Consider the following 26492-nt stretch of genomic DNA (forward strand, 5'->3'; position numbering starts at 1 on the left):
GTCCCCAAACTTCCCGTAACCTCGGCGTCCTTGGGGTACCGGGGATAATCGCAAGCCCCCCACCCCCACCTGGGGCGGGGAGGGCAGGCGGAGAGGCCGGCAGGAGGTGAGGCTGGAGGCTGGGGTCCAGCCCCAAGCTGGGGCTGAGGGCGGAGGCTGCCCGGGGCGCAAGGCTTTCTGATGCAAAGCAGCAGCGGGGCGGGGCGGCGGGCGGAGGCGGGGCCTGTCACCAATCGGCTTTTTTTTTTCTCTCCCTCTTTCCTACCCTTTGGCTCTTTGCAAGTCTTCTCATCCTGGGACGCCGAGCTGGAAACAGCTGCGGGCGCCGGGAGGGAGGAGCGCCGGGGCCCGGGGCCACGGTGCGCCCGCGCTGCCCCACCACGGTCCGCGATCGCGCGCGCCGGAAGAAGAGGCCAAAGTTTGCGCGCAGGGCCGCGCTCGCTCCGCCGTATTGTTTGCAAACTTCGCTCCCCTCCCCCGCTGCCCCCGACTCGGCTGAGGCCGCGCGCCCACCGCGGTGGCCCCGGGCGCGGCGAGCGCTCCGGCCAGACTGCATGGGCATGCGCGGGGGCCCGAGCCGGGGCGCGGAGCCGCGGGCAGCAGCAACAGCCCGTGCCCGGGAGCGGCGGCCCTGAGCGGCGCAGGGACACCGCGAGCGCCACCATGCAACACCCGGGCCCGCGCCTGTGGCTGGTGCTGCAGGTGATGATGGGCTCGTGCGCGGCCATCAGCTCCATGGACTTAGAGCGCCCTGGAGACGGCAAGTGCCAGCCGGTGGAGATTCCCATGTGCAAGGACATCGGCTACAACACCACCCGCATGCCCAACCTGATGGGCCACGAGAACCAGCGCGAGGCGGCCATCCAACTGCACGAGTTCGCGCCGCTCGTGGAGTACGGCTGCCACAGCCACCTCCGCTTCTTCCTGTGCTCGCTGTACGCGCCCATGTGCACCGAACAGGTCTCCACACCCATCCCTGCTTGCCGGGTCATGTGCGAGCAGGCCCGGCTCAAGTGCTCGCCGATCATGGAGCAGTTCAAATTCAGGTGGCCGGACTCCCTGGATTGCAGCAAGCTCCCCAACAAGAACGACCCCAACTACCTGTGCATGGAGGCGCCCAACAACGGCTCGGATGAGCCCAGTCGGGGCTCTGGTATGTTCCCTCCGCTTTTCAGGCCCCAGAGGCCCCACAGTGCTCAGGAACACCCACTAAAGGACGGGGGTCCCGGGCGCGCAGGCTGTGACAACCCAGGCAAGTTTCACCACGTGGAGAAGAGCGAATCCTGCGCACCGCTCTGCACTCCGGGGGTGGATGTGTACTGGAGCCGCGACGACAAGCGCTTCGCTGTGGTCTGGCTGGCCATCTGGTCCGTGCTGTGCTTCTTCTCCAGCGCCTTCACCGTTCTCACCTTCCTCATCGACCCATCACGCTTCAGGTACCCCGAGCGTCCTATCATCTTTCTTTCCATGTGCTACTGCGTTTATTCGGTGGGTTATATCATCCGCCTCTTCGCGGGCGCGGAGAGCATCGCCTGCGACCGGGACAGTGGGCAGCTGTATGTTATCCAGGAAGGGCTGGAGAGCACGGGCTGTACCTTAGTCTTCTTGGTACTTTACTACTTCGGGATGGCCAGCTCTTTATGGTGGGTGGTCCTCACCCTAACTTGGTTTCTGGCTGCTGGCAAAAAGTGGGGCCATGAGGCCATTGAAGCCAACAGCAGCTACTTTCACCTGGCAGCCTGGGCCATCCCGGCTGTGAAGACTATCTTGATCCTGGTGATGCGCAGGGTGGCAGGGGATGAGCTCACTGGTGTGTGTTACGTGGGCAGCATGGATGTCAATGCTCTGACCGGCTTCGTGCTGGTCCCACTGGCTTGCTACCTAGTCATCGGCACTTCCTTCATCCTGTCCGGCTTTGTGGCTTTATTCCACATCCGGAGGGTGATGAAAACGGGTGGGGAGAACACGGACAAGCTGGAGAAGCTCATGGTACGTATAGGGGTCTTCTCCCTCCTCTACACTGTGCCAGCCACCTGTGTGATTGCCTGCTACTTTTATGAACGTCTCAACATGGACTACTGGAAGATGCTGGCCACCCAGCACAAGTGTAAGATGAACAATCAGACCAAGACACCTGACTGCCTGATGACCACCTCCATCCCAGCCGTGGAGGTCTTCATGGTTAAAGTGTCCATGCTTCTGGTGGTGGGCATTACCAGTGGGGTGTGGGTCTGGACTTCCAAGACCCTGCAATCCTGGCAACAGGTATGTAGCCGGGGGCTAAAGAGGAAAAGCCGGAGGAAACCAGCCAGTGTGGTCACCAGTGCAGGGATCTACAAAAAAGCCCAGCACCCCCAAAAACCTCATCTTGGGAAGTATGAGCTACCCGTGCAGCCTTCAGCCTGCGTGTGAAGGTGATTGGTGGCAAGAACAGGACAGTCGGAGCCAAACGGGTAGCTTTTCTTGGTTGGCTGATTGTTGGTAAATCAAAGCAAAAAGTAAATATATATATATATATGTATATATATGTATATATATATACATATATATATGTGCATGCAAGTATACACACACACATGAAGTCTACCTTGAAGTTCAGCATGATGTCATAGGCTGAAGGTAAAGGGTTCTGTTCAGTTTGCTGCCTCCCTGAAGGGTCGCTCATTAAGAAAGGAGCCTCTTGGGTTAACTAATTTGTGATAAAGTAGTTGGTTGATTCAACCACCCTCAAGAAAACTTTTGTTTAGGCCTCAAACACACATCTGGGTATTCAGAAGACTGCTGCCTGCGTACAAACTTGAGGCTGGAGAGCTCTTTGGCCAGCTTAAGAGGCTTCCCTTGGGCCAGCAAATGAGCCACCCAAGGGCCTGCCCTCCCTCCCCCCATCCCTTCCCCAGCAAGGCTGCTGTATGTGTGTGTTGGGGGGGGGGGATAAAAGAAGGGACCCTGAGCCCAATGCCTGCCGGCAAGTCCCTTAAAGAGAGTCACTGCCCCAGCCTTCATAGCCAATTTTCTCCAACACAGGACTCACCCCTACCTGCCCCCACGCCACTGCAAACCTAACACTGGAGAATTCAAATGCTGTGCAATATTTTTTTTTTTACATTCCCCCCCCCCAAAAAAAAACAAATGAGGGGGAAAAAAAGTGTTTTGTTGTAAATAAAAGGCAACAAAAGAAATCATCTAACAAAAGAATTAAGAGGCCCAAGCCTTGGGGGGTGGGGGGAACCCTTCAGCCTGGTACATTTGGTGGCTTTTTAATGGAAACCAAGCCAGTGTGTTCTACACATTGGGGCTGATTTGTGGAGAGGAGGGGGAGGGGAGGAAATCAGTGGAGAGCACCAGAGGGCTTATTGACTCTCTGAATTGTTAAACAAATGATTTCCATGAGTGGTCTTGAAGCACTTGGGAAGGCAAACTTTGTCTCCAGCCCGGGAGGGCGATGCCTGCCTCTGTATATCTGTAATATAGGATATTTTTCATGCTCCACTATTTTATTAAAAATAAAAGACGTTCTTTAGTTTGCTGCTAGTCACTGTGCATTGGTGAGGGGACTGTTCTCCATTTCCGGGCAGATTCTGGGTATGCAAGGCTGCTTGGACGTTGACCGTGAATCTGAGGCTGGCAAAATAAATCATCCTGGAGCTCGGAAGCATGCGTGCAGGCCGTGGGTAAAGCTGGCGGTGACTCCTGCCTCCAAGGCTCTGTGGATATGAAATGCTGAGACCACACTCACCCAAGAACCCTGTGAACCCCCTCCAAGAGGCAGCAGTATTTACCTGCCCTACTGTGTGCACCAGCCTGAGTGGACCACTTTATTGCAGCTCTGGGGCCATGGGGTCTATTTCAGAGCTGGATAGGTGAAAGTGGGACTAAGTGGGCGGGCTCACCAGCACCAAGTTCAGAAGCTTGGCCACCCTTTTTGCTCATCACTAAGGCAGCTACAGGCCCTGAAGCAGACTGGATCCGATGTACTAAGGCTTGACCAAGCCAAAGTTCTAGCTAGAAGGACCCAGTTCAGTTCTGAGGAACTGGTGTGTGTGTGTGTGTGTGTGTGTGTGTGTGTGTGTGTGTATCACACTGGAGTGCCAACTGCCCAGACACAGGCTCATCAACCCCCCTGAGCGGTAGTGGTTAGTTGTGTAGGTTTTCAAAGTTTATCTCATGGTCCAGAACACGGATAAGGCCTTTCTTGTTCAGCCGTGAACCTGCTTGCCGGTGGCCCCATTCCCAACAGTGACAGGGGTCTTGTTTACAAATAACAAGAGACAAGTGGTCCCGGGCAAGTTTGCTTTAACATGTGCTCCTTGGTCCACAGTGAGAACAGCCTGAGCTAACCATCAGTTTCCTGCGCCTTCTCTCGATCCATCCCATCTCTCTGTCTCTACCTGCATCTGTCTGTCTCTTGCAGATGACTTCTAGTTCTCAACCAGATGGTAGATTTAAAGAAAAAGATCAAAGCTTAAAAGTTAGAAGGCTTACACCCATGCACACCAACAGAAATACACACGCACGCATATACGCACACACAAACACATCGCTTATCTTTGGACGCCCCTAAGCTCTGTCCAGACCTCCAAAGGGAACTGCTGTTTCCTTAATTTGGAGACTGCAGGTTTCACTCCAGGACCACAGCAATGCGGACAGAGCTGAGAAGTGACATAGAGGTTGCCCAGAGAAGATGAATGTCAAGGTCACAGAGCACTCGGCTCTTGATCTCCTACCACCAGCAGCTCACAGGTTACACAGGGAGCCCTGAAACCATAGAGGAGACAGCGACTCACATCTTATGAGTTCCAAATATTGGGGAGATAACCCAAAGCAGGTCCCCTTCCCCCCCCCCCCATCTGGTTGGGAGACCCAGCACAAGTGCCTGCAACAGCACAGTGGAGCTGCTGGGTCAGGCAAAGGTCAAAGGCAGACAGAATTAAGGAATAGAACATTCCATTGAGAAAGTGATAGGCAGGGCCTGACCGATGCCCCTTACATACCCCGCACCAAGCAGAACATCTTGTCCAGGCAGTATGGACCACAGCGAAAGAATGGGGAGAAGAGCTGTGGCCACAGCTGGGCAGATATGACAGCCTCTCTGAGCCACTGGTTCAGGAAGTGATCTTTTCAGTAGATGGGGTCCGGGGTGGGGGATGGGGGGTGGGGGTCCAAGAAACACCAGGTATCTGTATGTCCAACCCTCTGATGAGGAAATTCAAGGTTCTAAGAACTCAGGAGTCCACCCTAAGGTCTCGGAGCTTACTTTTTCAACTCAGGGTCTCTCACTAAACTAGGAGCTCACCCTGGCTCTGGCGATCTTCCTGTCTCTGCCTCTCTTGCACTGGGATTATGAATACACTGTTACACTCCAGTGCTGACAGATTGCTAGGGGTTCAAATTCAAGGTTCTTCTGATAGTCCTAGAAGCCAGAATATGGGATGAGCATTATGCCCTAGTGCCACAATGGAGAGGCCAGGCCTACTAATATAACCATTGCCCCTCCCCTCAGAGTCAACGGATGCCTCGCTAATGGTCTCCAAAGACAATGAGCTTTGAGCTTTCCTTGCCGGAACACTTTCCGACGCCAGGCACAGGATTCCGAGAATACCCTCTGATCTTGCAAGTGTAAAAGGCGGCACAGTGGCTTCGCCCAGTGAGGGGGACCCTAGCTCTGTGACTTTGAACACCCTCACATCATAGCCACCTTCCAGGGACGAGGGCTCTGTGCTGACTCCTCCCCATGCAAATGGATGGTGCAGCAGCAACACAGCTCAAAGATGAGAAACGCAGACAGGCTGCAGGGGAGCCCCGGGATGACATGGGGCTGGGGAGGGTTTCATGTTTTATTAAGAGTGCGAAGGCCAAGCTGGGGGGAGGAGGACCGGGGCGTTTGAAATCCAAAAAGAACGAGTTTCCATCAGGTAGGTGAGCGGTTGTAATTGGGGACACCCCTAGGAAAATGACACGGTTGGATCTCTGGCAGGTCCTAGGCAGCCTGTGGGAACTTTCAGAAGGCATCGTATCTTGCCTTTTATTAGAAGACATTTTTAATTAAAAAATGGGGATTCCCAGCCTCTCCTCCAGGGGCTTTAGTGTCAATGAAAGGATTCAAAGCCATTCCTCGCCTGGCACCTGCCTCCGTCTAGAAGGCCGTTGTCTGGGGCCTTTGAGGGGGAGAGTCCTCAGCCTGAGTACTAGACAGTATCTTAAAGGCCATTCTTACCTTTTATAAGAACCCTATAAAAGCAGGGTGGTCCATGCCTGAAATTCTAGCATTTGTGAAGTTGAGGAAGGTAGGTTGCCAGCTCAAAGTCAGCCTGGGCTACATAGGGAGAGCCCTCCCATGGGATCCCAAGAATCTCTGCATTTGCCCCACCCCCACCCTGGCTGTCCCAAACACACACACACTGTTGGCTAAGCACAGCATCCTCCACTGGCAATCTGCCTGCCCAGCCACCCCTTGATCCCCATCCTCTCCCACCCCTCAGCCCCGACCCCGCTATGACTCTTCTGAGGCTATTATCAATCTGCCAAGATCCTCTCTGTCACCAGGATCCCATGAAGTCTGGCCTGGACTAAACTCCCTGGCAAAATTCCGGTTACTTGCTTTTCCTCGTTTGGCATGGAGAAATGAGCCTATGATTTGATTTTTCTCTCTTGGAGAACTATTTCTGTATAGATAAAATGGGTTATTGAAAGGGTAGAGAAAGGTGGGCTGTAAAACTTGCTGTTCTCTCACAGTGACTGAGAGCTGAGTGTTTTCCTTCAGTGAAGTCCAGAGTTCTTCCATGTTTGGCCTTAGCCCATCTCCCAGGTGAACAGAGGACACTAAAGAAGACATCCCACAGGGAGCAAGAAGATGTGTTGTTTATTCTGACTTTACCTTCAGAAGGTTTTTTTTTTTTTATGAAAAAAAAAAATGTCACAGGAGCTGGGGAGATGGCTCAATGGATGAAATGCTTGCTTGGTAAGTATGAGGAGAGGACTTGAGTTCAGATCCCAAGTACGACCCCAAGCCTGTTTGTAATCCTGGTTCTGGGAGGTGGAGACAAGAAGATCCTGGGGTTTGCTGAGCAGCCAGTCTAGCCAAAAAAAACAGAGATCTCAAGGTTCAATGAGAGACTCTATCTCAAAAAGAAAGCAAGAGAAAGATTGAGGAATACACAGGGTCAACCTCTGGCCTCCACGTGCACTCACACCAGCATGAGCATCAGATACATACACAAGTGTACACACACACACACACACACACACACACAGAAAAGATATCGCCTATATCCTAGGTGTTAAACCAATGCCCAAGTAAGATACCCATATAGTTTAATGAGAAGACGTCTTTCCAAATCTGGGGTATGAAGTGTGTCCCTTGTGGGACACAAGAGGGAGGCTGTGCCCCTGGGCGGGGGTGGGGGGGGGAAATGAGATGTCTTAGTTTTGTTTTCTGTTGCTGTGTTAAAATGTCCTGACACAGGCAATATAAGAGAGAAAGCTGCCGGGTGGTGGTGGCGCACGCCTTTAATCCCAGCACTTGGGAGGCAGAGGCAGGTGGATTTCTGAGTTCGAGGCCAGCCTGGTCTACAGAGTGAGTTCCAGGACAGCCAGGACTACACAGAGAAACCCTGTCTCAAAAGAAAGAGAGAGAGAGAGAGACAGAGAGAGAGAGAGAGAGAGAGAGAGAGAGAGAGAGAGAGAGAGAGAAAGCTTTATTTGGTTCACAATGCCAGGTTACCATCCATCACAGGCAGAGAAATCAAGGCAAGCACGCAAAGTAGCTAGTCATGTGACACTTGTAGTTAAGAACAGAGGGACAGGAATACATGCATGCTCGGAGTCAGAAGCCATTCTCAAGGGAGTGGGGACCACAGATGTTTGGGCGACTTTGTGTAACTTTAGAACCTGCTGGGACCGGATCATGTATGGACCACTTCCACACTTCCATTTGGTGGTAGATTGCTACTTTATGGCTTGATGGCTCAGACGACACAAGCTCATGATAGGGAGTTCTGGAGTTCTGGCTTCATGGTAACCCTGTTGGTCTATTGTCAAGTGTTCAGTTCCTACCACAGCCTAGTAACAGACCGAGAGCTGTCTCTCAAAGGGAGGACTAGTTGTCTGCAGATTCTTCCTCAGGGTAAATTCTTCCTCAAGGGTCTCTTTTGTGGTTCACCTATAGAGGCTTGCCACAGGCTCTAAACAGCACCCCGGTCTGCCATTGACACCTCAAGAATCATTGAGTCTGCTGGATCTTATGGTCCAAGTGGTAAAGCAGCCTGGACCTGTTGAAGAGCCTTTGCCTGTTCCAGGTCCCATTCAAAGCTAGCAGTTTGCCAAGTCACTTCGGTATATGAGCCCAAGCAACACACCCAGGTGAGGAATGTGCTGTCTCCAGAATTCAAATAGGCCCACTAGGCATTGTGCTTTTTTTTCTTAATGGTGGGAGGGACCAAGTACAACAACTTCTCCCTCACTTTAGAAGGAATATCTCTGCATGCCTCATGCCACTGAACTCCTGTGCATTTCACTGAGGTAGAAAGCCCTTGAATTTTGGTTGGATTCGTTTCCCATCCTTTGATGCATGTATGCGTTACCAACAAGTTCTGAGTGGTTGCCACCTCCTGCTCACTCGGTCCAATCAGCAGAATGCTATCCAATATAGTGGATCAGTGTGATATTTGTAGAAGAAGCAGGTGGTCAGACCTCTTCAAACTAAGTTATGACACAGGGCAGGAGTGTTGCCATACCCTTTGAGGTAAAACTACAAACACATACAGCTGGTCTGGCCAGCTGAAAGCAAACTGTTTTTGGTGATCCTTAGGCTGAGAGAGAGAAAAAAAAAAAGGCATTTGCTATATCAATAGCTGCATACCACGTGCCAGGAGCTGTGTTCATCTGCTCAAGTAAGGACGCCACATCTGGTACAGCAGCTGCAATCAGAGTCACCACTTGATTCATTCTGTGATAGCCAACTGTCCTTCTCCGTGAACCATCTGTCTTCTTCACAGGCCAGATAGGAGAGTTAGAGAGAGATGCGGTAGAAATGACCACCTCTGCATCTTTCAAGTCTTTGATGAGGGCATTGATTTCTGTGATCCCTATAGGAGAGATCTGAGACCTGCTGAGAGTGGAGAAAGTACAGAATGGGTAGTAGACAAAAGTAGTCATAGATACCGGCCAAGGTCACATGACCTGCTACAGCCATGAGGATTGTAATTGGCCCGAGTGCTTCTGTCCTATTTTGTTACAAAAACCTCCTTAGACATATGTCCATTTGGTTAAGAACATGCTTAGACACATATATACACATATTTAGCCAATCTCCGTGGTGTCTTTGTGTTTATTTTTTTTGTGTGTGATGGAACGCCGATGGAGACAATATCCAAGGTTAAAGTGGTGTAAATCTACATTATCAGATTTAAGTTATGGGACACCGAAAGATTGAGCGTTCAAGAGACTTTGCCTCCTACGCTGAGAGGTACAGCTGAAGTTAGACGTGGAGCAGCTAGCTGTACCACGTTATGTAGAAGTGTGATCTTGTTATCACTTTCATTTGGAAAGTTATCAAGGCCAAAGGAGATGTGATTGGATGTCAAGTTGACAAGAGGGGGTCAGGCATCTAATCTCAGTTGTCAACTTTACTAGATCTCCGATTGACCAACAGGCAAGCCATTGGACATGCCTAGGAGGAATTTTCTTGATTAGTTGAAACGAGAAGACCCACTTTCTGAAAGATGTCACTGAGTGCGGACATTCTGTGCTGACATCTAGCCTCTCGGGCTTTCGAACACGGACTGATGAGCCAAGGGCTTTCCAGGAATCCTACAGGCCTTCAGTGCCAGATCGACATCTCGCCTCTCTGGTGTGAAGGCGGCCAGCCATCATTGAATGGCTTAGATGGTATCCTGTAAATCAATCTAATAAAATCCTCTTTAAAACACACACACACACACACACACACACACACACACACACACACACTCATTCTATTAGTTCCATTCCTCTAGGAAAAGACAAATGAGAGGAAGTCTGTCTTTCCTGTACAGAATGGGAAAGTCACCTGTGTTGCTGCTGCAGTCATTTTGTGGCCATGAGGCAATAGGGCCAATATTAAAGCCAAAAACTCTGACAGGTACTAATCAAGAAGCAGCCAGCCTCGTTACAGCTTCATTAAACGTTTGTACCTCCAGGCTTCTTGTTAGGCAAGGTAATTAAGTGGCTGGTTTTTTTGAGTGTCAGCACGTTGGGTGTCCTACTCTTAGAAAAGTAGATCTGGTAGAGTCAACCAGTTTAGGGCTCCTCAAAGTTTATCATGGATACAAATCAACCAGAACTTTTGCTGGAGCTCACTTGCTGATTTAGTGTGTCTCGAGTGGACCTGAGGTGTATTTGCAACAAGGTTTAGAATTTTTGAAGCCTACAGGTGCTTCATTCCCAGCTTCATACAGGGAATGGTCACTGTTCATCCAAGCAGGAACCTGGTAAGTGTAAAGAAAATATAAGATCAAACTCCTTTTCAAAAATTAATTGATTCATTAATTACGTTACTCAAGACAGGGTTTCTCCATGTAGCCCTGGCTGTCCTGGAACTCTATCTGTAAACCAGGCTGGCCTCGAACTCACAGAGCTCCACCTGCTTCTGCCTCTCCAGGTCTGGGATTAAAGGTATATGCCACCACCACCGAGTTTAAGGTCAATTTTTTTTTTTAGATTTATTTACTTATTTTATGTATACAAGTACACTGTATCTGTCTTCAGACACACTAGAAGAGAACATCGAATCCCATTACAGATGCTTGTGAGCCACCATGTGGTTGCTGGGAATTGAACTCAGGACCTGTGGAAGAGCAGTCAGTGCTCTTAACCGCTGAGCCATCTCTCCAGCCCTAAGATCAAATTATTGACAGTCACGGCAGCAAAGAATTCTGGGAGATGTGACTTAGTTGCTTGAGTGCTAGCAGGCACAAAGCTCTGGGTTCCATTTTCAGGACCACACAGGGGTGTGGTGGTGCACACCTGTAATCCCAGCTAGGAAGTAGAGGCAGGAGGATTACACACTCTGTGTCAATCACAGCTACATAGAAAGTACGAGGCCAACCTAAACTACATGAGACCCTGTCTCAAAAAAGAGGAGGAAGAGGAGAGATAATGAAGCTTCGTAATGGCTATTCTGGCTCCTCTGGAGACAAGAGGATATAGCTCAAAATTCCCTCCTGAAATTTCAGCCCTCTGTGTTGTTCTGTTCCTGGACAATTTCTTCCTTAACTGTTACTGGCTATCAATTCAAACCCGAACCCTGTATTGCTTTCAACTTGCCTCCTCAAGGCTATTTCCTGTGAGCTCTGAATCTATGATTCTCTCCTAGGTCCGATTGGCTTTCTGTATGGAAATTCGCACACAGATTTGGTATTGAGTGTTAATTATCTTTTTTGGGGGGAGGGGTCTTTCCTGATTGTTACATCTAATGTCCAAGTAACTGAGCATCATGGGATAGGAAGACAAGAAGAGGGGCATTAACAAAAAACAAAAAACAAAAACAAAAACAAAAAAAACAAAAAACAAAAAAAAACACAATAAAACAAAACCCATCCAAGTGTGTGGCTTGGTGAGCTGGTGAGTGTGTGGTGGTCAGTTGGTCAGTTACACAACTGAGATCCAGGCGACTACAATGGGCGTCTCTGTGACTTAAAGGTGGCTCTACTGCTGAAGAATTCTACCACACTGTAGATGACTCAAGGAAAGCAGGGAAGAGTCCCATTGTGTGGCATCCAGGCAACCACACTGTGGAAAATCCTTCCATCCCCTAATTGTTTACAACGTACATACTGTGGTGGTTTGAATATGCTTGACCCAGGGAATGGCACTTTTAGGAGGAGTGGCCTTATTGGAGTGGGAGTGGCCTTGTTGGAGGAAATGTGTCACTAAGGGGTGGGCTTTAAGACACTCTTCCTAGCTGCCTGGAAGCCAGTCTTGTCCTGTTTGCCATCAGAACAAGATGTAGAACTCTCAGCTCCTCCTGCACCATGCCTGCCTGCACGCTGCCATGTTCCTGCCTTGATGATAATTGAACCTCTGAACCTGTAAGGCAGCCCCAATTAAATGTTGTCCTTATAAGACTTGCCTTGGTCACGGTATCTGTTCACAGCAGTAAAACTGTAACTAAGACGAATACCTTGAAGATAACTTTTTATGTAGTTCTCGGAGCAAAACAGCTTCCATTTTTTTTTTTAAATCAGATCAGCCATGTCCACATGCAAGAAGCCATCAGGGTCAAGCCTGTTGACTATTGACTCTCCCTCAGGGAAAGAGAGTCGTCTTTGGACTCCTTCCTCCCATTTGTAAACAATTCTGCCCTAATTTCGTGTAACCTCAGAGAAGGTCACAGGACCCCTCACCTAACATCCCTGCTGCTCTTTTCAGCCATTTGTAAGCAATTATTCCCTTAATTGTATCAGGCCTCAGGTCTTGGGAGGCGATACAGTAGTCAGGCTGGGGAGAGTTAAATGAAGGGGCTCTACCTGGGTGGCCATGAGGATGACATCATCCATGCTGGGTGAACACTTTCTGTCTTTGGACCCTTCACCATATACTCTATAACTAAAGCACAATAAACTCATTGGTTCCCCAGGGGGAACTTTGGTGCAACTGGAGTTTAGTTTGTCATTGGATCCTTATAAAAATAGGGGTGGTATTGTTTACATCTCCTCCAGGGGAAAAAAATTCCTGAAACAGGCAGGTACTTTGCTCCCTCGACAGGGAATGGTCACTGTTCACCCCAGCAGGAGCCTGATGAATGTAAAGAAAATATAAGATCAAATTCTCAATAGTCACGAGCAGCAGAGGATCTTGGGAGATGTGGCTCAGTTGCCGGAGTGTTTGCCTAGCAGGCACACAGCTCTGGGTTCCACCCCCCAGGACCACACAGGGTTGTGGTGGTGCACACCTGTAATCCCAGCACCTAGGAAGTGGAGGCAGAAGGATCAGAAGTTCAGAGTCAAGCCACAGCTACGTACAGAGTTCAAGGCCAGACTAGGCTACAAAAGACCCTGTCTCAAAAAAAAAAAAAAATAGGAGTAGGGGGTTAGGGTGAAGGCTCAATAGACAAAATAATTGCTCCCTAAGTGTAGGGATCAGATTTGGACCCTCAGAACCTGTGCAAAATCTAATTAGGTCAGAGACCAAGGATGGGGCAAGCTGGCTAGCTAGAACAGTCAGAGTCAGTGAACCCAGGGCTCTGCAAGATACACCCCTCTGGACAAATAGTGGGCAGAGGGACTGAGAACACCTGACTCAACTTTGGGCCTCCACATACAAGCACACACAGGCTGTGCACCTGCCACCGGGAACACGCATGTGTGGATAAGATACATTCGCAAATTCTTTACAAAGTTCATAAATTGATATTAAATTCATCCCATTTGGAGTAAACGGTCCAAAAAATAGAAAATTCCTGTAGGATGAGAAAGGACAGGGTCTGCAAGAGAGGGTGCCAAGTTGTCACAGGCCAAACATTAAAATAGGACTTCAAGATGGATGGTGGTGGCAGCGGCGCCTGCCTTTAATCCCAGCACTCGGGAGGCAGGGGAAGGCAGATCTCCAAGTTCAAGGCCAGCCAGAGTGAGTTCCAGAGCAGCCAGAGCTGCACAGAGAAACCTTGTCTAAACACACATGCACACGCACAAGATAGGACATCAATGGAGTAACATATAAGACCTAATGAGGGTCGAGAGAGAAGGGTTAATAGTTTAGAGAGCTCGGAGCTCATGCAGGTGACCAGAGTTCAGTTCCCAGCACTACGGTGGCTTTTAAAGTATTTAAATCACTTCATTCATTCATTCATTCATTCATTTATTGTATGTGCACACACATCTACCATAACTCATGAGCACAGTCCAGAGGACCACGTGTGGACGTCAGTCAGCTCTCTCCTTCCACCATGTGGATTCCAGGGGGTGGAACTCAGCTTGCCAGGCTTGAGCACCAGGTGCCTTCAGCAGAACCATCTAGCTGGCTTTCTTTATTTTGAGACAGGTTGCCCAGGTGCATTTTGAGCTCTATAGCCTGGAGAAGGTTTTTGAACTTGCCATCCCCCTGCCTCAGGCTCTTGGGTCGCTGTGGAGACAGGCCCAACTGGCAGTCAATATTCTTAATGAGCTTACCAAGAAATTGTTGGTATGGCAGAATTGGAACCAAAGCTATTTTTCAAAATTATGATATGGTTCCATAAAAAGTTGACTTCTGTAAGGATATATATATCATATATATCATATATCATATATCCATATCCATGTCTATATCCATATCTATATATGAAAGCTAGAGACGGAAGCTGTGGTTTCATTCACATCTGGGGCTGGCAAGTCAACACGACAGCTAACCCTCAGTTTTACTTATTCCTCAAGGAACCTGTGTGTTTTCCCCAGATACAGCAGCACTTGGCCGACTGCACGCTGGTGACACCAGGATCTGGTTCATGTGCCAAGAGATGGGCTCCCTATCTCACTCAGGTAAGGGCATAAGCCACCCATCCCATGCAGAGGCGTTGGTGGGTGTCTGTAGCTACATCCTCACAGGATGCAGGTCCCTGCCCAGAAGCCTCAGGATCAAATAAATGTCAGTATCAAAAACTGGGAACAATCTGGACGTATGTGGATGGACTGGTCACATCAGTGAGGGGTTGGTGGAGGTGAAGGTTAAGAATAGAAAATGCCATGTGGCCAGAAAGGTAATCCATGACATTGGCACCACCTGGGTAAACGGGTCACACCGAATTTGCAGAGCAGGCTTGGCTGGGACAGACCAGCGTGGGCTCTTCTTGCTTATGCGTGTGTATTCTTCTTCTGATCCACGCCCCAGCCTTGTCAGTGGGTAAACATTCTGAAAATCACCTCTGCTGTTCTGGGAGCAAAGCAAGTTACACAGGACAGGGTGTGGCTAGGTTTATGTTTTTATACAATGTATCCATAGCCTGGGACTGAGGCTAGTTATGAGACTCCTTCCCAGCTGCTGGATATTTTCTCAGTTTCAAGTTTGGACAATAAATGTATAGTGTAAAGAAAGAGGGTAGGAAGGGAAATTGATCACTAGGCAATAGCGAGGTGATAGATGATGTGATACATATATAGGTGATTGATAGTGATCACAGATATATAGACAATTGATAATATGTGATCGATGATAGGTGAGGGGTGGGTAAGTTACCAGTTAGATAGATACAGACATAGATGATTGGTAGATTGATAGATGATTGATCGATATCATTTGACAGATGACGGGTTGATAGATGGCTGTTAACTGATAGATGAGGGAGAAGAGATGTTTAAATAAATAATTAAATGGCAACAGTTTGATTGACAGATAACAGATGACGAATGACTAGCTTGTAGATGATAGATGGGTGGATCGATGATTGATAGGGGCATTTATAGGTGGTCGATCTATTGATTGATTGATGCACTGTCCATCTATAGAAACAAGATATCACATATATTGCCTACCTTTATTTTCTGCCAATCAAATACCCTCTGAGGCTAGAAAGACAGACAGCAATGTCCAGCTGAGTTAAGGAGGCAGTAGGTCAGGAGACCCATTGGCCCCACAGTGTAGGATCCTTAGGGTCTTATTCTGCAGCTGCTCCCATTAGAAATGGAGGGTCCCAGTGTTTATAGACATCCCAACTCTGCAAACGAACCCCCAAACTGCTGTTAGTTGCAGAAGGCAGATCTCCTGTGTGTAAATGGTGACTGGTGACTAGAATTTACAGAGCATGTTATACTCCATGTCTCCCGTCGCCTGCCATCTTGCCCCAGAGCTTCACTTTCTGTTAACATGCACAGGGCTTCCCAGCTTCTCATGGTTCCTGGGCTAGAAGTCCCAGCCCACTCTCCCACCTCCATCTCCCTCCCCCACAGGCTCTCTAGTTCCGCTGCCCAGTGGGATCTTGTCCTCAGAGATCGACTCCTCTTGCTTGGTGCAAGAACACAGCTGACCTTGCACTTCCTCGACCAGTCCTGTTTAGTAAGGTCCTGCTTGCTTGCTTTTTCTCTCATACCTGAGTACTTACTTAGCCCATGCCATAGCCAGTCCCCGTGTGGCATCTTTGTACCTACATGACTCTCCTTTTTATCCATTCTTCCACTCTCTCTCTTGCTTACCCCTCGCTGGTCCCCTCCCTTTCCTGAGAAGTTCCTCCTTCTGCTTTCAGGCCATATGTCTCCCATTACCTCTTCTGTCCCCCTCCCCCTCACTCAGACCTCTCCTCTCTGCCAGTTCCCTTTTCTACTTTCATCTCCAACCGTGAGTGTGTGCACGGAGAGCGGGAGAGCGCGTGCCTGTGCTTAGATGTGGATACTGGGGAAGGGGTGGAGCCTCGTGGAGTCTGTCGGCTGTCAGTCCCCCACCCTCAGTGCCCCACGGTCCTGTGAGCAAACCTAATTAAACTCACTGAGTTACAAATGAAACAGAAGAGAGGATGAAAGGAAGATAGAAAGAAAAAGAAAAAAAAAGAAAGAAAGAGTAGAGGGAGGGACTGAGAGAAAGAAAGAAGAGGGAGGGAAGAAGAAAAGAAGGAAGGAAGAAAGAGAGTAGCGGCAGGGAGGGAGGGAGGGAGAGGAAGAGGGAGGGAAGGAGGGAAGGAGGAAGGGAGAAAGAGAGAGAGAGAGAGAGAGAGAGAGAGAGAGAGACAGAGACAGAGACAGAGACAGAGAGAGACAGAGAGAGAGACAGAGTGAGGTAGAAAAGTAACCTTGGCGGGTGGTGGGGGGAGGTGGTATTAGAAAGGAGATCCACAGGAGGACATGATAAGAAAAGATACTTGAAGGAGAATCTGATCAAAATATATTATATATATGAATATGAATATATATTTATATATATATATATATATAAATGTCAAAGTGAAAACCGGTATTGTATACAATTAAAATATACTAGTAATCGTAATCTTTGGGGGGGGGGGGAGTCAAAGGGAAAGAAAGTAAAAGAATAAAGGTTTAGATCTGAATTCTTCGAGGGAGAAGGTATGGGAGGTATGCCCTTGACTCAGGCTTGTTTTGCTTAACACGGTGATCTACAGGATGTGTTGACACCTGCTGGGTCCCTCACACCCCATGGAATGTCCTACTTTCTGACTTATCTGCTATCTGTCATTGGAGAAGGGTTTGACCAAAGTCAGACTGTGGAGGACGATGGCACACTTCACCTTTCAAGCGTGTTCTTTGAAACACTCCAGCTGAGGACAGCAGACATGGTTTGTCTTTGCAACTTTTCGAATTCTGGTTATTTTGAGTTCAGAAGTATGACTGCCTGAATTTGAAGGAGACCCTATATTGCAGGCTCCTCAACTTTGGAGTTCGTTAAAGGGCACCTGTGGCACAGCTCTGGCCCTGGGACAAGAGCTGGGTGCTGACCCCGTGACTTTTCTCACTTGCTGTATAGAGTCTCTGGTTAGGGCATGATGAAGCCCCCTCCACCTCCACCCACCATGTACCACCTTAGACCTGTGCCACACATGGGCCGGGGACCTGAGACTAAAATGGAACACATCTCAAATGTCTAGTGGGCAGTGACATAGTCTTCTTTGGGGTCCTGAGGACTGCAGTGCTGACTGCCCATAGTCTGTCCCCTTGCTTAGGGAGAACTCCTGCCATGTGTGTGGAAACTGAAGCCATGGGGACACCATGTGCTTAGAGGAAAACTGCCTGGGTGACATCATTTCCAGCTTCAGAGATGGGCCTCCAAGTTCCTGTCTATGAGGAGACATGACACAGCTGAGTGATCATAGCACCCACCAAGTGCTGTGCTGTTGCGGGTGGGGGGAAGCTGGGGAGGCAGCTCCTCGGGGCACCCTGCAGATCTGTCCCAGGGTTCTAAAAGGGACCCTTTCATCTGCCCAGGAGCTAGTGACTCACAGGGTCTGGCATGAATTGCCCTTGTCACTTGCTTCTGACTGACTGTCCTGGTAACAGCTGTAGCCCAGGATCTACTATTCCCTGAGTGCTTTCTCTTTGCCTCTCCCTGTCCCTGTCCCTGTCCCTGTCCCTGTCCCTGCCCCTGCCCCTGCCCCTGCCCCTGGCCCTGGCCCTGGCCCTGGCCCTGCCCCTGCCCCTGCCCCTGGCTCTGTCCCTGGCTCTGTCCCTGTCCTTCTTCCTTCCCCCCCTCCCCCTCCCCTTGTATTCTGTCTTTGCCTTCCCCTCTCCCTCCCCACTTCTCCCCTCCCCATCCCTGTACCTGCCCCTCTCCCTGTCCCTCTACCTCTCCACCTCCACCTCTCCCCTCCCCCTGCATGCTCTCTCTTTACATCCCCTTTCCCTTCCCCCTCCTCCTCCTCCCTCTCTCCTACTACAGAAAGCCACCCTTGGTGGCCAGGCCCCTGGCTACGCAGACCCTCTCGCACTGTGAGCATCATAAGGGCCGAATGAGCCTCCCTTGTCCCAGGGGCTCATCACTGGTCTCCTGAGAAGAACCGACCAGGATAGGTAGTCCCATCTCCAGACAGGAGACAAAGCTGCCTACCTTCTCTCCTGGCCCATGTCCCAGCTAGTCCCCTCAGCAAAGGTGTTGGGCTTTTCCTCCAAATGGACAGCCTGTTTGTTGCTGACCCTTTCCCCAGGGAAACTGCCCCATGTATAATGTCAATGACAGTCACTGAAAACTGGGGGACCTGGAGACCTGGACGCTAGGCCAGCAGGCAGGGAAGGAGGCACTGTCTGTGGCCCAGTGTGTTTATTCCTGGGAGAACCTGGCTTCCTGTTCGGGGGTGAGGGGGAGGCTTAAAAGGCCTCATAAAAGGGGCTCAGAGGCCCCAACATCAAATGACTCTTGCCAGGCAACCCTGCATGAGTTAAACTGGGAGGAACCAGAACATAAGGATTGAATTTCCCCAGCAGATCTACACACTGTCATTTCTGGGGAGGGATCCTGTCAGAACACGTCTTGGCAGGGAGCCAGGCCCGAACTCCTTTGAAAAACCGAGTCTGCACATTGGATGTCCCTGTGTCCTGTGTCAGTAGCAACTCCGGCGTCTCGGAACTTGTTGGTTTCTAAATAAACGACTGATGAATTGTAGGCAGGGTTCATTCATTTAACAAGTCCCAAGTTTTGTGTTTTGTTTTGTTGTTGTTGTTGTTTTCATCCTGGGAGATGAAGCCCTAAATGAGAACACCATACACTCTTGTTTTCTGTTGGTTTTCATTGCAATGCCGGAGAAAGACCAGCGCTTCTACGGTGTTCTACGGATATTTCTGATGTAGACGAAGGCTCCAGGAAGTACACTGCACAGCTTATTAAACCCAGCGCTGAACGGAGGGGGCTTGACAGCCTGTCTTTCACCTGTTCCAGAGATTTATGCATCTATGGCATTGTCAGGAGCCAGGGGGCAGGAGGCAAGGGGTGAGGGCAGACGGCAGGTGTGGGGGGGCAGGAGGGAGCAGGCAGCAGGCTCCACAGCTGACTGAAGTGGGTTCCTTAGCCCAAGGAACGGGGAGAAAGCTAAGTATTTGGAAAGTAAGCAGACATAAAACCAGACTTGCCAAGGACCCACCTTACCAGGGACTGAGGACTATAGATAAGACATCTTACTTTGGCCCCCTCCTCCCTCCGTCCTCCCCCTCCTGTTTCCCCTCCCCTTCTCCATCTATCTCCTTCCGGTTCCCCTCTCTCCTTCCTCTCTGTGACACGCCATCTCTTTTTCACACCCCTTCTCTTCCTCCTCCTTGTCTCCCCATCCCATCCATCTCTCTCCTTCCCTTCTTTTCTCCCCCCTCTTCTTTCCCCCTCTTTTCCCCATTGTCTTCTCCTCCCTTCTCCTCTCTTCTTCCTCTTACCCTGTCTTCTCTTCTTCCCTCCATCCCTCTCTTCCTCTGCCTCCTCCCTCACTTCCTCATCGCCTTTTACCCCCCCTTCCTGTCTTTCCTTTCTTCCTCTCTCCTTTCCTCTCTCCCTCCCCTCTCCCTCCACCCCTTCTCTGCCCCATCCCTTTCCTCTTCTCTCAATGGTTCTTCCCCTCTCTCTTCCTCTCTCCTCCCTGCTTCTCAGCCCTTCTCTTTTTCTGGATCTTCCTGGAAGCAAGCTTTAAACACTGATGGCCACTGAAATAGCAGAGACACAGGCATGCACATCCATGTTGCTTTTCTTGCCCCTGGGGTCGCTGAGAAAGTGTGGCAGGATCTGAGCTGTGGTGGACCTGTAAGTAGGTATGCAGCAGCTGCTCCAGGAGACCCCTCCCATCCTGCAGCAGCTCTGCCTTAGGCCACTCCTCCTACTGATTTGGTGGTCACCCCTCCTGAGTGGACACAGGACAGGATAGGAAAAATTGTTGACACCTTGTTCATCTGGGTTCTCCCATGTGGAGAAGATCAGAAAGTGGCGTGCTCAGGGTCCTGGAAAAACTGGTCCAGCTTCTGCCCGCAGGGATGTCATTGCTGTGGTCCAAATGTGTCTGCCAGTGCTCACAAGATGAACCCTGTGTGACCATACAGCAGAGTTGACAACCGGGATCTTTAGGAAGGAAGAGACTCCAAGGACTCTGAGGGCCCTATTGTCAGGGCTGTTCTCTAAGAGGTCTCAGCTGTCCGGGGTGACCTGCAAGGTCTGAGGGAGCTGCTCTCAGGGGGCAGATGATGGTGGCTTTCATGGGAGTGGGAGTTTGTAATCACAGGAATAGATTTGCCACCAAAGCAAGCTGGGTCCCCTCTTTCTCTCTCACCTCACAAAACCCTGAGATGGCATGGTAAGAAGACTAGCCTCTGGGATTCTGTTACAGCAGCAGCCTGCTGACCAACACATTATCTGGCAGTGAAAGTGAGCTTGAGGGAAGTTTGAAACACAGGTGCAGTGATTAAAATGTTAGTTGCTAAGTACCACCTATGACTGAGTACCACCCGTGACTGAGTACCACCTGTGACTGAGAGTACCACCTATGACTACCACCTGTAACTGAGAGTACCACCTGTGACTGAGTACCACCTGTGACTGAGTACCACCTGTGACTGAGTACCACCTGTGACTGAGTACCACCTGTGACTGAGAGTACCACGTGAAACTGAGTGCCACCTGTGACTGAGAGTACCACCTGTGACTAAGTACCACCAGTGACTGAGAGTACCACCTGTGACTGAGTACCACCTGTGACTGAGAGTACCACCTGTGACTGAGAGTACCACGTGAAACTGAGTGCCACCTGTGACTGAGAGTACCACCTGTGACTAAGTACCACCAGTGACTGAGAGTACCACCTGTGACTGAGTACCACCTGTGACTGAGAGTACCACCTGTGACTGAGTACCACTTGTGACTGACTACTGCTTGTGACTGAGAACCATCACTTGTGATTGAGTATCACCTGTGACTGAGTACCACCACCTGTGACTGAGAGTACCACCTGTGATTGAGAGTACCACCTGTGACTGAGTACCACCTGTAACTGAGAGTACCACCTGAAACTGAGTACCACCTGTGACTGAGAGTACCACCTGTGACGGAGTACTACCTGTGACTTAGTACCACCAGTGACTGAGAATCACCTTTGCAGTCCATCTGTGTTGTGCAGCAAGTATACAAAGAGGGGGCTGCTCTACCATCAACAACTCCTCCTTAGACCTCAGGAGGGTCTTAGGAGCTCTGTGTAGCTCCACCCCTGTGCATCCCCAGATGGTTCTCTTCCCTCTTCCACCCTACTTTGGCAGCTTGGCTCCAAAACTCCATCTCCAGAGCTCCTCCTCTCTGGGCAATCGCAGCAGCGGGACACAGGAGAGTGCATTCCAGGGCACATATACCACATGCAACACTATTCCTCCCAGTCATGCTATCCATGTCTGCTTCTCCTCTTCGGGGTAGCCAAGCTGATCGTGCACCCCGCTGGACTGGAGGGAGAGAAGCTTAGCTGGGCATGAGTGGGTGCAGGCAGGATGTTGAACAGCAGTGAGTACCGATGAGGGACACACAAACACCTGGAGACAGCTTCAGAGAACTGGTTCAGTTTAATGGGGGTAACCAAGGCCATTAAACCTTTGGGGGCCGAGTAGGAGCTATTGGAGTGAGTGTACAACATTGGCTGGGGCCGGGGATACCTCATTTGCGTGAGGAGGAATTTCAGGTGCTGCCAGGTGTGACTTTATAGGGGGAAGAAAGTTTAACATGGCTACTTGGTTACAGGACCTCTCTTGGTGAGACACGGATGTGGAGCACAGGGTTATAAGTACCAGGACATGCAGACCCAGTGAAGGGGGCTCAGGGTGGGGCATTCCTACTCCTGCAAATCTCAGGACCCGATTTCCAGGGTTTGGCCATGCTTTGACTCCACTTTTGCTCCGGGTCTGCTCTTCCCAGTCCCATGGCTCTCTGGACCCACGCAGTCAGGTTTGGATGCGGTTTAATTTCTGCCCAGCTCCCTATTGGATTAGGAACTTTAAGGAGCTGATGGATGGGATGTTTCCCTCAATGTTGGGTGGGAGTTATTCTGGGTTGCGCTCTTGGGTTCACCATCCACTGTGGTTCATATGACTATAGACACACCTCTATGGAATGTTCTTCATTTAAATCCCTTCCAGGGAAATGCTCTGTCCTGTCCCCTCAGGCCATCACAAATAGCACAAGGACAAAAGCGGCAGGCATGGAAGTGGAGTCCCAGATCTGGCTGTGCCAATGGTGACCTCTGGCAGCCCTCTCTTCTCATGCGTTCAAATGACCTTTCCTTGGTACCAGTGGTGTAGAAGATCTTGGGTACCCTCCTCTTTATGTAAGACTGCTAACCCTGGCTATGGCCTCATCTAAACTAGGTCACCCGTTGTCTTAGACTTTCTATTGCTGTGAAGAGACACCATGACCACAGCAACTCTTAAAAAGGAAAATATTTAATTAATTGAAATTAGTCTGGCCTACAGTTGAGAGATTTATCTCGTTGTGCTCATGGCAGGAAGCAAGGTGGCATGCAGCCAGACATGGTGCTGGAGAAGAGGTGGAGTGTTCTACATCTGAACCAGCAGGCAGTGGGAAGAGAGAGTGACACTGGACCTGGCTTGAGCCTCTGAAACCTCAAAGCCCGCCCCCAGTGACACACTTCCTCCAACAGGCCACACCCACTCCAGCAAGGCCACACCTCCTAATAGTACCACTCCCTGTGAGTGTATGGAGGCCATTTTCATTCAAACCATCAGACCCACAAAGTCTCTGGCTCTTAGCATCAACCCCCTCCCCCCTCCTCCCCCCACCCCAGAAGATGATGGCACCAATATAGAAGTACTCACCCTCTGAGTACCAGTGCAAGACCCCTGCTGGATGCATTCATCTGATTCATCTACATTTGGCCCACTATCTAAACCACCCACCTAGCCATCTGTTAATACCTGCTGCTAGGCAGGGACCAGAAAGGCTGATGCCTATGGTCTAGCTCATTTGGTATGTGGCACTGCTACTTTTCAGGTGCCCACAGAAATACACACTGTCCCCGTCACATAGGAAAGGGTAGTGAGGGTTAAAACAAAGGCAGGTCTGGGGAGATGGCTCAGTCAGTAAAATATTTGCATGCAATCTTCAGGTTCTGAGTTTGAGCTCCAGACACCCCCCCCAAAAAAGAGGCATGATACGAGGATGTGTATTTGTAATCCCAGAATGGAGGGGGAGGGAGTTCTCTGTGCTCAGTGGTCAGCTAGCCTAGCTGAATCAACAAGTCCCAGGTCTCACTATAAGACCCAGTCTCAAAGAGGGTGGATGGCTCCTGAGAAACAATACATTAGCATATGCTGGGTCACCAGCCAGCACCTACAATGTTATCGACTTCCCAGCTTGCTAGCATGGGGTCTAAAACCAACATGGCTCAGTGAGCAAGCATTGTGTGTATGTGTGGGAGGTGGGGGTCTTTTTATTAGACATGGGGACAAAGGTGAGGAAATCTGCCAAGATGTTCAGAGAGCATAAGAGGCAGATGCAAGGGAGTGAATGGGTCCTGGTGTCACGTGAACACACTGCCTGCCATGGACTTTTTGAGCCAAGTGGCTTGTGTTTCTGTGGGCACGCCTGTCTTGGAGCCTGCACTGGAGTTTGATGGCTTATGACATATTCATAGAATCATGCAACAGTAGCCACAGTCCACTGTAGTATATGGTATCTGTGTGAGGACACATGCATTCCTGTGTCCACATATATGCAAGGGGTCAGCCATGAATATCTTCCTCAATTAATCTCCACCCTGGTTTTTCTGAGACAGGATCTCACTTTGTAGCCCTGGCTACCCTGGAATTTGCTGGGTAGACCAGGCTGCCCTTGAACGCACAGAGATGTGCCTACCTCTGTCCACCAAGTGCTGGAATTAAAGGTGTATATCACCTTGTTTTTTGAGACAGGGTCTCTCACTTGGCCTGGAGCCCGCCGCTTTGGCTAAACTGACTGATCAGAAGATCGCCCAGATCCATCTATCTACCTGTCTGCTTCCTGAGCATTCAGATTACATATATGGCCTTGTCCTGCTTTTTAAAGATTTATCATTTTATATTTATTTTTCAATTACGTGTCTGTGTTTGTATGTCGTTATGTGCATATGTGTTGTGGACTGCACTGCCCCATGCTTTGGGGCTACTATGTTGCTGTCCACACTGCCCCATGCTTTGGGGCTGAGTGCTCTGGTCAAGAGAGAGAGTGGGGATGGAGGGGCAAGAGACTGGAAGAATGGAGACAAGACAGAGTGTGTGGTCAAGTCTCCCATTCACTATTTTATTATTTTATTTTACTATTTTATTTTATTTTATTTTATTTTATTATTTTATTTTATTTTACTGTCTCCCATTCACTATATTCACACCTCCTATTCTTCCTATATGACTCCTATTGACCTCCAATTGACTCGATTGACTTCTCCTATTGACACCACACCTCCTATTCTCTCTACTACAAGGAAATCCTGGGTATTTATAAGCACAAGCAGGAGCACACAGGTGAAGACATTTTACCACGTGCACCATGCAGCTGGGGTCACGAAACAGCAAAACAAGCTCTGTGGGATACACAAGATGTTTGTCAGCGTGTGCTTCAGCTGTTGTAGGCTGTTGAAAAACAAGTCTCTATCAGGGTATATGGCTCCAGATGGCTGCAAAGATGATCTAGCCGCTTTCTGCTAAAAGTCGGCCCCCAACACATATGAGTGCAAATACTCTTGAAAGCCAGAAGAGAGTATCAGATCCCCTGGAGCTGGAGTTAGAGGCGGTTGTGAGCCACCTGACGTGGATACTGGGAGCTGAAGCTGAATTCAGGTCCTCTGCAAGAGCACCAGAGGCTTTTAGCTGCTGAGCCATCTCTTCAAGCCCTATAACATGATTTTTTTTTTTTTTTTTTTTTTTTTTTTTTTTTTTTTTTGTGGCACTCTGGTCCTCAAACAAGCACTTAACCCACCGAGCCATCCTCCAAGTACCCACTATAGGATTTTGAGAGAGAGAGAGAGAGAGAGACAGAGAGAGACAGAGAGAGAGACAGAGAGAGAGACAGAGAGAGAGACAGAGAGAGAGACAGAGAGACAGAGAGAGACCCAAAGCTTTTCATACTTGACTTCTAAGTCCTCCTTCTCATCAGTCACCACCCCAGCCCCCAGCCCTCCACTTTAACCTCTGATCTTTGCGGATCTGCGTTGCTGGGCTAAGCTTCTCTGTAGCTGGCTTTGTCCCTGTAAAATGACATTTCCAACAGTCATCTACACTACAGGAGGTGTCAGAGCACCCCGGCTTATTAACCATGGCCAAATCCCACTCGTTGTGCAGAGGGACCCCGTTGTGTCTGCTCGGCCTCAGAGGCATTTAGCCATCTTCCTGTTTGGACTGTGGATGCCGAGCCGCTGGTAACATCTGTGTGTATGTTTGCGTGCGGACATGTGTTTCCATTTCTCTCTAGGTTGATGCTTTAATCCGCTCGGATGGTAGGTTCGTTTGATGTGGAGAACGGATTGTTCCAAGTAGGGAATTTCCCAAATATAACGAGCGGGAGAAAAGCGTTCCTTCTCCCCTGGGATAGACAGGATTCAATGGAAAGCTGTGCGCTTCTACCCATTTGAGCAGTTTTTTGCTTCTGTGGCTCCTCCCGGCCTACCTGAGGGTAGAGAGTCTCATTTCAACATCGCCTGCTTTCAGGGAAACCTTAGCCCTACCGGGCTTCTTGCTCTCAAGAGGCTGCACCTCACATGCTCACATGTCCCCCCAAAGCTTTGGACTACTTAGTCAGTTCTTCCTCTTCCTGTGCCTGGAATACATTTTTTGGTTTTCATTTTTCTTTTCTTTTATTTATTTTGAGATGGAGTCTTATGGAGTGATCCTGCCTGGCCTGAATCTTATTATATAGCCTAAGCTGGCCTGGAACTCACAAAGATCTACTTGCCTCCAACCCTGGGATAAAAGATCTGTGCCCTTACACCTGGCTAAATGTTTTTGTTTTGTTTTGTTTTGTTTTTTAAAATCACATGTATTTCTTTGCTGTGCTTCTGCAATCTATTCTATCTATCTATCTATCTATCTATCTATCTATCTCTTCTC

At 49.6% G+C, this 26492-nt stretch overlaps 1 protein-coding gene across 1 annotated transcript; it reads left to right on the plus strand.

The window, feature by feature from the left end:
* Positions 1 to 272: 272 nt before the first annotated feature.
* On the plus strand, positions 273 to 3520 carry Fzd10 (frizzled class receptor 10). The gene has a single exon (XM_076922980.1). It carries the CDS (start codon positions 664 to 666, stop codon positions 2410 to 2412), a length of 1749 nt encoding a protein of 582 aa, XP_076779095.1. The 5' UTR covers positions 273 to 663; the 3' UTR covers positions 2413 to 3520.
* The last annotated feature ends 22972 nt before the right edge of the window (positions 3521 to 26492 follow it).

The sequence above is a fragment of the Arvicanthis niloticus genome, chromosome 24, assembly GCF_011762505.2.
Source record: "Arvicanthis niloticus isolate mArvNil1 chromosome 24, mArvNil1.pat.X, whole genome shotgun sequence".
In the NCBI taxonomy this organism is placed as follows: Eukaryota; Metazoa; Chordata; class Mammalia; order Rodentia; family Muridae; genus Arvicanthis; species Arvicanthis niloticus.